Raw genomic sequence first — 12,884 nt, 5'->3', positions numbered from 1 at the left:
TGTCACCGCCGAAGCCGTGAGGCTTATGTGCAGAGCAGCAGAGAGATTGGCTAATGGCTTGTGCAAAGTGGGTCTCTCTCTCGTTCTCTCTCTCTCTCTCTCTCTCTCTCTCTCTCTCTCTCTCTCGTGTTTTACAGAATAGGAAAAAAAACAAGACAAAAGACTTCAATTACTGTCTGAAACCAGCCCCAGAGCTGGGACTAGCAAACACAGACTGAGCAACTGCGTCTGCGCACGCCTGTCTCCAGCTGTGTCTGTGTTTAGCAAAGAACGAGTGAATAAACGAGCACTGTAGAGAGAGCGACAGTCCGATACAATGGGTGTGGCTTTGTGTGAGGGTGTAAGGGACAGTGGATGAGGGATTCTCAGCTCATCAAAGAGACCAGACACTTCTACTGCTGCAGGGATTATATTACATCAGCCAGTGGGGATAGAGAGAGAGAACGAGAGATAGAAAGAGACTGAGAGAGAGTCGGGAGGATTGGTAGCTAGGAAGAATGATCAAGTATCCTATTACTGATAAGGCAGATGACAAGAATTGGAATGGATGTCACTGAACTTAACGACAAAATTTACTTTTTAAACATTCAGCATAAAAATGTGACATTTGCAAAATAACCATTCTACAGGGTTTCTCACTACATGGTGGTGAAAAATGCAAATACTGTAGATAAACCTTCTAATCAGCAGTGGCTTAGTCTAATATCATTGTTTTGAAGAATAAAAACACAAAAATAATTCCCTTCAGTTCATACAGTTTTACAGAGATCTGAATAAGAGTTACTTTTAAAGCTACATTATGAGAGAACTGGTAATTTATTACTCCTGCGCTCCCCCTAGAGTCAAGAACAGAAAGCAATACATTTTCAGTGCAGGATGGCACCTGGACCAGGACTGAGAAACATTGCTTCAGGCAAACCAAGTGCAATATTGGCAAGGTAAAAAATAACAAATAACTCTTCTAGTATCAACACATCTGGTATCTAGATATAGATACATGCAGTGGTTTGCAAAAGTATTTATACCCCTTAACATTTTCCACATTTTGTCACCTTACAACCACAAATTTAAATGTATTTTATTGAGATTTTAAGTGATAGACAAACACAAAATATTAAAACACAAACACAAAATTATAGTGTGAAGTGGAACGAAAATGATACATGGTTTTAAATTTTTTTTTTTTTCAAATAAAAATCTGAAAAGTGTGACATGCAAAAGTATTTAGCCCCCTTTAGTCTAAAACCCATAAATTAAATTCAGTGCAATCAACTGCCTTCAGAAGTGACTGAATAAGTTAATAGAGTCCAGCTGTGTGTAATTTAGTCTCAGTATAAATACAGCTGTTCTGTGCTGACCTCAGTGGTTTGCTAAAGAAAACAAGTCAACAAACAGCATCATGAAGACCACGGAACTCACCAGACAGGTCAGAGATAAAGCTGTAGAGATGTTTAAAGCAGGGTTAGGTTATAAAGCATATCCCAAGCACTGTTCAATCAATCATCCAAAAATAGAAAAAAATATTCTACACCTGCAAACCTACCAAGACATGGCCATTCACCCAAACTGACAGATCCAGCAAGAAGAGCACTGGTCAGAGAAGCAAAGCAGTCAAGAGGCCCACTGTCACTCTGGAAGAGCTGCAGAAATCCACAGCACAGGTAGGAGAATCTGTCCACGGGACAACTATCATAATTCATGCACTCCACAAATATGGAAAAGTGCTGCAGATCACCCTGAACACACCATCCCCACTGTGAAACATGGTGGTGTTAGCATCATGCTGTAGAGATGCTTTTCTTCAGCAGGGACAGAAAAGCTTCATACTTATGCAAATACTACATGTGGAAAAGTTTAAGGGGTATTAATACTTTTGCAAGCCACTTTAAATACAAAACTCAAATCATTTTGTACACTTAAATCACTTTTGCACAATATGCGAAAATCACTTTAATCTGCAAGCTTTTAGACAGAGACCTTCTTTAAGAATTAGCTAATTAACAAATGAATTAAACAGTAATAAACCCTTCAAAACACAAGGTGGCTTAAACTGTGTGATTTTTGCAGAAATCCCATCCACATTCAAAGCAGGAGCCTACAAAACTATTTCACACAGGTCATTACTTTGTTCTTTAGCTTCCATAAGAGATGACAAAAGTCATGGGAAACTATGCTGTGGTATGTGAGTGTAAAACAACAGTAAATTACAGCTAATTGGTAAAATCACTGGGAAGCTTCAGTATATCTTATACAGTGGTGCTTAAACGTTTGTGAGCCCTATTAGAATGTTCTATATTTCTGCATAAATATGGCCTCAATGACAAACATAACCCAGTTAAACAAATCAAACAAAAATATTACAATTGATCATTTATTTATTCATTGAGGTAAATGATCCAATATTACATATGTGTGAGTGGCAAAAGTATGTGAAGCTTTGCTTTCAGTTTCTGGTGTGACCATCAATAACTGCACCTAAACTTTCTAGTAACTGTTGATCAGTCCTGCACACTGGTTTGGAGGAATTTTAGCCTATTCCTCTGTACAGAATACAGCTTCATGTCTGGGATTTTAGTGAATTTCTTCACATTAACTGCTCACTTCAGATCCTTCCACAATACTTTGACTGGATTAAGGTCAGGACTTTACCTTGGCCATTCCAAAAGATTAACTTTATTCTTCAACAGAATGACTGTTCTCATGCATGACCCACCTCATCTTGAAATACAGTTCATGGACAGATGTTTGAATATTTTCCTTTAGAATCCATTGTTACATCAACAATAAGGCAAAAAAGCAAGCTATCCTGGTCCAGATGCAGCAAACCAGACCCAAACCATGATACTACTGCCACCAATGTTTCACAGATATGATAAAGGTTATTATTTTGGAATGCAGCATTTTTTTTCTCCTAACATAATGCTTTTCATTTAATCCAAAAAGTTATATTTTGCTATCATCCATCTACAAAAGAGCAGTGGCTTTCTTCTTGCAACCCTGCCAAGCAGACAGATGAAGTTCAGTGTTCTCTTAATGGTGGATTTGTGAACATTAACATTAGCCAGTGTGAGAGAAGCCTTCGGTTGGTGTGAAGTTACCCTGAATGCAACATTTACAATCAGAGTCATTCAGAATTTCTTCTCAATGCTATTTATGCTAAATGCTGAGGTAATCAGACACTGGTGTTATAAATTTAGCACACAGTTTAAGCTGCTAGAAGGACATGTAGAAAATACGAGCTACAACATCGGTCTACCTGGTCCTTGCATGTCTTCTTCTGGCCTTGTACAGAACAGTCTGACCTCAGCCAGTGTTTATATTTACTTCTAATGCATAATGTACTTGTCTAGAGTACCTCTACAGACCTGCTGTTCTCCACTTATTAAAGCAATTGATAGCAGTAGATGAACCTCAAATTGCAGACTTTTCTAAGCTTGTCAAAAAGTAACCTAGCAACTACTTCAAAAGAGAAGACAATTGAACTGTGCATCAGTAAGTGAACATCAGGGTGCTGCTGTACAGAGTGTGTGTGTGTGGGTCTGGTTCAGTGATGCGTTTCATCATTAGGCTCACACTGCATATTCAGCAATTAGAAACAGATCTCATCTCTCTCTCTTTCTTTTTCTCTCGGCTGTGGAATTATTCATGTGGTTTATTCATTGGGCAAATTAATTGTTCTGCTGCTTTCGGTCCATCAGAATGTGATGATGCAAGAAAAACAGGAGTAATTTTCTAATACACATATCCTGTATTGGGCTGTGTGTGTGTACGGTCGTGTGTATTAAACTTGCTGGAGTGTAATGAGTTTTCCTATTCTTGTCAGCTCACCTTGTCCGTGTTCCTTCTGTTGTTTGTTATTCTAAGTAAAGCAACAGAACAGAAGAAAGCATGCACCGAAAAGTCTGTATTTAGAGCTGGGTAGTCGTGCATTTGCTCAGTTCAGTTCAGTTCATGCACCTCAGTTTTAGCTTACTGCAGATGAAGAAGATTTATTCCTGTTTTATATTGCTGTTCCTGAGGCAGTGTTCTTCAGGCTTGCTCCTGGAACCCTCTGCTCTGCAGATATATGACTTTTCCCTTCACCCAACACATCTGATTCAACCTATCAGCTCATTAACAGCCCTATCAGAGCTGCTGTGGGTGTGGTAAAGCTATGCTGGACAGAGGCATCAGGACCAGGACTGATAAACACTGCTTTATAGTATCTGACGTCAGACTGTAAAACACCCCATTACACCACCCAAACCTTCTCAACACCCTCATACTACACCCCATATCATTACTGCTCCATTACTCTACCCACATCTTCTAAACATCCTTTTTTTTCCACCTTATCTCCTCAACATTGTATTTCATAAACACCTTCTTAACACCTCATTACACTATCCAAAACTTCTCAACACATCATTACTCCCCCCTATATCTCATTAATTCCCCATTACTCCACCCAAACCTTCACAACACCCCATTATTCCACCCCATCTCTTTAACATTCTAGTTTTTAAACACCTTCTTTTTAACACCTCATCAGACCACCCAAATCTTCTCAACACCCTATTAATACACCCCATCGCAATACAACCCCATTACTCCACCCAAATATCCCCAACACCCCATTATTCCACCCATATCTTATTAATTCCCTATTATTCCACCCAAACCTCAACATCCCATTACGCCACCCAAACTTCCTTAATATCTCATGAATCCACCCAAATCTCCTCAACACCCCATTATACCACTCAAATCTCAACACCCCATTATTCCACCCAAACTTCAACACCCCATTGCACCATCCAAATATCCTCAACACCCCATTATACCACTCAAATCTCAACACCCCATTATACCACTCAAATCTCAACACCCCATTATTCCACCCAAACTTCAACACCCCATTGCACCACCCAAATATCCTCAACACCCCATTATACCACTCAAATCTCAACACCCCATTGCACCACCCAAATATTCTCAACACCCCATTATACCACTCAAATCTCAACACCCCATTATACCACTCAAATCTCAACACCCCATTATACCACTCAAATCTCAACACCCCATTATACCACTCAAATCTCAACACCCCATTATTCCACCCAAACTTCAACACCCCATTGCACCACCCAAATATCCTCAACACCCCATTATACCACTCAAATCTCAACACCCCATTATACCACTCAAATATCCTCAACATCCCATTACTCCACCCAAATCTCAACACCCCATTGCACCACCCAAATATTCTCAACACCCCATTATACCACTCAAATCTCAACACCCCATTATACCACTCAAATCTCAACACCCCATTATACCACTCAAATATCCTCAACATCCCATTACTCCACCCAAATCTCAACACCCCATTGCACCACCCAAATATCCTTAACACCCCATTATACCACTCAAATATCCTCAACATCCCATTACTCCAACCTAATCTCAACACCCCATTATACCACTCAAATATCCTCAACACCCCATTATACCACTCAAATATCCTCAACATCCCATTACTCCACCCTAATCTCAACACCCCATTGCGCCACCCAAATATCCTCAACACCCCATTATACCACTTAAATCTCAACACCCCATTATACCACTCAAATATCCTCAACATCCCATTACTCCACCCAAATCTCAACATCCCATTGCACCACCAAAAATATCCTCAACATCTGATTTGTCTGTCCATCTGACCTAGATCTCCTCAATGCCCTAATACTATAATTTATCAATACCCCATCACTCAGCAATCCTCAACACCCAATTACTGCACCCAAATCTGCCAAACACCCCATTACTCTACTTAAATCTCCTTAACATCCAGTTTGTCCACCCATATCTCCTCAACGATAATTTAAATCTCCTCCTTGCCCTATTACTACATCCCATGTTCTCAACACCTATTTTCTACAGCCTCATCTCATCAACACCCCATTACTCCACACCATCTTTTTTAAACTCCATTACGCCACCCCCCCCATTCCCTATTATTACACTTCGTCTCATAAATGCCTCCATTGCCCTATCCTATCTCTTTATTGCCCTATTACTACACCATTATCTCATCAACACCCCATGACTCAACATTCCTCAACACCCAATTACTCCACCCAAATCTCCTAAACACCCCATTACTTCACACAAATCTCCTCAACACCCCATTACTTCACACAAATCTTCTCAACACCCCATTACTTCACCTTCCCCTACCTAAAGACTGTTACTACATCCCCTTGTATCTCATCAAAGCCTTATTCCAACACCCCATCTCATGAATGCCCCATTACTCCACCACCATCTCCTCAACATTACATTACTCCACATCACTACACCCCATTTTATTTATGCCCCATTACCCCACCTCATCTCCTTAACTCCCTATTTCTTCACCACACCTCATAAAAGTCAAAGAACTGTTAATTAACAAATAATTGTTAAATACTTGAAAAAAGTGTTACTCATTAACAAACATACATTAGAATGATGTAAATCTGTTCTCAGCTGTGTTCTACTCCCTGATAACAGCCCTACTGTCTGCAGACACAAAATGATCCCTGCAGACTCTGAATCAACATATTGAGGGTGACGTACTGCTCATAGCTATCATTCACACAATTCTCAATTCTGTCTCTCAGTGGAAAAGAGTGAAAATGAACAGTGATTCGGGATCTTGATACAGCGTTTTCACAGCCCATAAATGCACATCTCACAGTGCTAATTGCTGAACCAGCTACTGTTACCAAAACAAAGCCAACCTGCAAGACAATTACACTGCTCCATTTTCATTTAATACAAACAATTAAAACTCTGAACCAATCTGAACCAAAACATACAGACCTTAATGCTTTCACAAACTTCCTCTTAATATCCACATTATTTCAGCATGCCCTCTTCCTGCTCTTATCATTTTGAGGACATATTGTTTTGTTGAGACTTGTTTTATGAAGCTCTAGTGAAGTAGGAGTGTGTTGTTCTGTTAGTCTATCAAGAAAAGAGCTACAGATATCTCAGATCTTTTGTGACTGCTGGGATTTTCCTGCAGATTGACAGCAACTTCCTGATGCCCCGTAATTATATATAATGTTCCAAAAATAGCTTACACACTTTTTTGTGTGACACAGAGAGCATCATGATTAGCCTGTGCTTGTGCTTGGTAAACACATCAGTGCACTCTGTAGGTAGGGCTTACATCCTGATTGGTCTTTTCTTTATGCTCAGTGGACCTACCAGTGCTCTCTGTGGATGAGATTTAAACTTTTTAGAGCACTGGTTCAGTTTAGTTGTGCAACTTTATAGTGGGGATATAAAGGCACTACTTTTCTCTGTACTTCTAATGGTGTTAGATGACTGAAAGACATGTTCAGATAGGTTTCAGATGAGGTCATTTTAACTGGTACAGCTAATCTTATATTAATGCTGTCAATGAAAAACAATCTCTGTTTTAGTCAATTTTACAAACTCTACTTTACAAAATTTCTTAAAGAATGGACAAATAGATAATGACCTTAAATAACCTCTTTTTACATTGACTTTCAATGAAAGTTAATAAGGTTTTATCTTTCTCTGTAAAGTTGATGTTTTGGAGATGCTTGTTTTTCGTTGGACAGCAATGATACAGTGCCTTGCAAAAGTATTCACATTTCAGGCTTCAAACATAAAGATATGAAATTATATTTTTTGTGAAGCATCAGCAACAAGTGGGACACAATCGTGCAGTGGAATGAAATTCATTAGATCAGGGGTCTCAAAGTAGCGGCCCGCGACGCGGTTTCATACGGCCCCTCACGGGTTAACAAAATAAACATACATCTGGCCCGCAATTCAATTTAATTATTTATGCTTTATTATGTTCGTTTTCATATTTTATCTTAACTTGTATTTTGGTGTGTGTGTGTGTGGTTTTTTTTTTTTTTTTTTTTGCTTACGCTGCGTTGCCTGCTTTAGTAGTCTTCAGTAGCCTTCAACAGTCTAACCTTGCAGCCGTGGTGTGTCCACTAAACTCCGTAGTTATAAACATCCTGAGGTTAGCAGCGCGCTAACTGACCTGTTTATAATGTAATCCCAGCAGTGACTCCGTGACGCTGCTCTAAACTGCTGCTGTTAGCTGCTTGGGCTGAAAGATGAACTGTAGAGAGCTGTATTATCCGGTTAGTGGGGTTATTTTATTTCATACACAGAAGAACTTACAAATTTTTAAAAACGCTCCAGACTGGCTCAGCTGAGCCCTGTAGCCCGTGGCTGGGCTGCAGCTCTGACTAAGCAAAGACTGCAGGCTTGTGGTGCTGCAGCTGCAGCTCCGACTAGTGGTTGGATGAGGAACTGCTAAATCTGAGGAACTGCTAAATCTGTCACAGCTCACAATTTTTGATTTTATATTTATTAAGCCTTATTTCAGTATCAAACGTTTTGATCAAAGTTAATATAACTTATAAATTAAAAGGATTTATGTTAATAGAGCAACAAGCAACCATTTTTCCATGCAACTGTAATATTTGATTGAATAAATAGTATATTGAGAGTTATTTAACATTAAGGAGTAATTACATTCATTTTGTATTACATCTGGTTACATTTTCTTATATTTATAAGTTACATCTGGCCCTCAGAGGACAGCCAATATGCCAATGTGGCCCTCGGCAAAAATGAGTTTGAGACCCCTGCATTAGATATTTTAACTTCTTTTTTTTTTTAAATAAAAAACTAAAAAATGGGGTGTGCAATATTAGTTGCCCCCCTTGCATTAATACTTTGTAGCTCCACTGTTTGCTGTGATTACAGCTGCAAGTCGCTTGGGGTTTGTCTCTATCAGTTTTGCACATCAAGAGACTGACATTTTTGCCCATTCTTCTTTGCAAAACAGCTGGAGCTCAGTGAGGTTGAATGGAGAGCATTTGTGAGCAGCAATTCTAACACCTGGATACGTTTATTTGTGAACCGTTCCATTGTAGATTTTGCTTTATGTTTTGGATCATTGTCTTGTTGGAAGATAAATCTCTGTCCCAGTCTCAGTTCTTTTGCAGACTTCAACAGGTTTTCTTCCAGAATGATCCTGTATTTGGCTCCATCCATATTCCCATCCATTTTAACCATCTTCCCTGTCCCTGCTGAAGAAAAGCAGGCCCAAACCATGATGCTGCCACCACCATGTTTGACAGTGGAGATGGTGTGTTCAGGATGATGAGCTGTGTTACTTTTCAGCCACACAAAGCACTTTGTATTTAGACAAAAGAGTACAACTTTGCTCTGATCTGTCCACAGCACCTTCTTCCACAGATTTGCTGTACAAACAGTAATTCTTATATCTTTCTTTTAACAGTGGCTTTTTTCTAGACACTCTTCAATAAATGCCAGATTTGTGCAGCGTACGACTGACTGTTGTCCAATGGACACCTCAGCTGTAGCTCTCTGCCTCAGTCTTCTCCTTGTTTAATCTGAAAGTTTAGAGGGACGATCGGGTCTTGGTAGATTTGCAGTGTTCTGATCCTTCAGATGTTTAAAGCTTGGAAAATCTTCTTGTATCCAAATCCGGCTTTAAACTTCTCCACAACAGTATCTCGGACCTGCCTGGTGTGTTCCTTGGTCTTCATGATGCTCTCTGTGCTTTAAACAGAACTCTGAGACCATCACAGAGCAGGTGCATTTATACAGAGACTTAATTACATACAGGTGAATTCTATTAATCATCATCAGTCATTTAGGTCAACATTGGATCATTCAGAGATCCTCACTGAACCTCTGGAGTGAATTTGCTGCACTGAAAGTAAAGGGGGCGAAAATAATTTTGCACGTCACACTTTTCAGTTTTTTATTTCTAAATGTTTAAAATATCCAATGAATTTCGTTCCACTTCACGATTGTGTCCCACTTGTTGTTGATTCTTCACAAAAAATTTAAATTTCATATCTTTATGTTTGGAGCTTGAAATGTGGCAAAAGGTTGGAAAGTTCAAGGGGGGGCAAATACTTTTGCAAGGCACTGTATGCACTGCCTGCTGGTTGTGCTGCACTGTTTATGTTCTTCAGATTGAAGTGATGCCAGGCTTCCAGTAGAGTAACTTACGTGTTGTAATTTGCAATTTGGCATGAACAAAAAAAAATATATATATATATATATATAAACATTATTTAAGTTTCTGCAGAATGTAATGTATAAAGCAAACCTAGGAGACCCACCTCATGCGCCTGCTTTCCCAGATATACATAACCAGGTCTTTTATTGTTGTGTTGGTAAAACTTTTGTTCAATTGAAATTCTGCTCTTCTTCCAATTGTTTATGACTCCCTCTGACTAACTACCTCCTACTACTCATTTAACACATTTATTATCAGTGTGGCTGTGATCTATATCTATGAATCTGTTGTCACACTGTGACATTCTATCACATAGTAACAAAGATGGCCCACTATTTACCATCATGGCAGGTAGTGCCTGTATTTGTATGTAATTTGGAAGTGTTTTTGTGTGTGTTTGTGTGCAAGTGTGTGTGTGCATGTGTGTGTGTGGGTGTGTCTGCTACCTGTGTCAGCTGACGTAGCAACTTCCACTAGGAACTTAAGCAGCTCAGCACAAATAAAGAAGGTGGTATGAATTTAGCGAGTGATTTGTGGAGAATTACACTAATATGAATCTGATGGATACAGGGCCTTGTGCTAAAGAGAGGGACCCAACCTCATCTAAACAGTTCAGAATTGATTTTCTGCTCTGCAAGCTTTACACTGTATTCAAAAAGATTCTTCTGGGGGTTTGGCTGATTCTGGACTCTTTATACTGACAAGATTCTGGGTTTTTAAACAGAATTAGTTGTTTATCATTTCATCATCTGAACTGTCAGACCAGTCAGAGTAAAGTTAGGGAGAATAACAGGCTTCTTGAATTATGTTTAGTGTATTAATGTATTTCTAAGTAAAGCTTCTGCAGAATAGCACAATATAATAATGTACATGGGATTGCTGCAAAACTCAGCGAGCAGTTATGTATCAGGCAGATATGTAAATGATTACAGGTGTGGTCTGATTAGACACTGGGTCTTTCCACAACGGGACATAGATCCAAATCTATGATCCAGCTATTGCTGAGAAGCATCACACTGCCCCAACTGCTGGTGTGATGATGTGGGGAGCCATCTCATGTAACAGTAGTGATAACCCCCAGTAGTGATACAAGGGATACTAACAGCTCTGCAATTTGTGCAGGATGTTTTGCAACCTGTGTTGCTTATATGACAGGCGTTTCAACTAGCATGTTTCAGCAGGATAATGCTCGCCCACACACACAGCAAGGGGTTGACATCATCATTTACAAACAAGTTTCACAGTATTATTCAATTACAATAAACCCTAAGTTCTCAGTGCATTATTTTATCAGTATATGTTTATACATTTTCATTTTGTTCAATAAAAATCAAATGTTTGCTTTACAAAACCCAGATTTAGCGTTCACACGTTCACACATATAAAGACAGACAGACAGACAGACAGATAGACACACAGCCACACACACAGACAGTTGTAGTACTGACCTTAAAACTCCAGTAATGTGGTTGCTAGGGGGAGAGAGAGAGAAAATAAAGAGTAATGAGTTAAACCTTTCCCATCCATTTAAGCAAATAAGTGTCTTCACCCAGACAACCAAGACACTAATGGAGAGAAAGAATGAGTGGAGAAAGGCAAGGAGACAAAAGATGAAACAGAATGGAGAGAGAAAGAGACACACACGCAGACCTAGAGAGAGAGAGAGAGAGAGAGAGAGAGAGTTTAATGAATTGTTGAGGCAGAAAGCTTATTAAGCTTCCCATGATTACAGATCATACAGGTGAGAACAAACACACACCCACACTCAACAATGAAAACACAAGAGAACACTCTGTTGAGTCACACACAGACACACACACACACACACACTCACACACACACTCACACACACCAGTCAACTGTCAAATGTCACTTCTGAGGATAAATAAACACATCAAATGACCACAGGGCTGCACAAAACATCAGTGTTAGCAGAGCCAGTTCCAGCTTTTAAAAACAACACCATCCAGCCAACCAACATTCCTTATATGTTTACAGCATAGTTATTTAAATTTCATACAAACACTCTGTAACAATACATTTTTCCACATTCAATCTGAATAAAATCTTTGCCACAAGTATAAGAGAATGTTTACCTTTATTGTTAATTTTTAAAGTACCTTTGTGTACATTTTATACAGTTTTCTGTGTTTGCCATTTCCACAGGGCTGCCTAGCTAAGTTGAGTAATTATTTTAAGTGGTCATGTAACTCTGTTCACAGGTTTTGAATATATACAATTTTAATAATTGAATAATGAATGTGAATATATGACAATTTCCTGTTCACCCCGTCATCTTGGGATAAGCATCCCTTTAAGAAATTTGTTATGTCTTCATTAAGATAACATGTATAAAAACAGCGTGCAAAGTCTCTGTTCAGTAAAGTGACTCACCGCACACAGAAACTTTTGCTACTCCTCCTCTCCTACTCCTCCTTTCCTACTCCTCCTCTCCTACCCCGGAAGAAGGTGGAGGAATCAAGGAGAGGAGAGGAGGAGGAGGAATGGAGGGAAGGAGCTGTAATTAGGGAAATGGAACAGCTGATCCCTTTTAGTTAGGATGTTGACTACCAATAAACTGAGCCAATCACATCGCTCACTTTCAGCACATGCCGGATAATGCCCAGCCAATCACAGCTTCTGGATAGAGCTCCACATACAAAAATAAAAACGAGAGATCAATAAACACAATTCCACATTTTAGAGATCAAGCTTCAAAGTGCAGCCTGATTAGCCAATGATGAAGGTTGCATTTGTAAATATTAAATTATTTTAATAGTAAAATATGATTTCATCA

The 12,884-nt window shown here is 39.2% G+C and overlaps 1 protein-coding gene across 5 annotated transcripts in view; it reads right to left on the bottom strand.

Moving 5' to 3' along the window:
- Window positions 1-12,884, bottom strand: part of zgc:114120 (uncharacterized protein LOC619267 homolog) — a 145,169-nt gene that overhangs the window by 64,967 nt on the left and 67,318 nt on the right. For all 5 annotated transcript variants that reach the window (XM_049480264.1, XM_049480267.1, XM_049480266.1 and 2 more), the window contains one exon: window positions 11,536-11,559. In XM_049480264.1, the coding sequence (XP_049336221.1) occupies window positions 11,536-11,559 (24 nt within the window). The remainder of the gene's footprint in view (window positions 1-11,535; window positions 11,560-12,884) is intronic.

Source organism: Astyanax mexicanus, chromosome 6, assembly GCF_023375975.1.
Source record: "Astyanax mexicanus isolate ESR-SI-001 chromosome 6, AstMex3_surface, whole genome shotgun sequence".
NCBI classification, from domain to species: domain Eukaryota; kingdom Metazoa; phylum Chordata; class Actinopteri; order Characiformes; family Acestrorhamphidae; genus Astyanax; species Astyanax mexicanus.
This window is presented reverse-complemented; position numbering and strand designations above follow the sequence as displayed.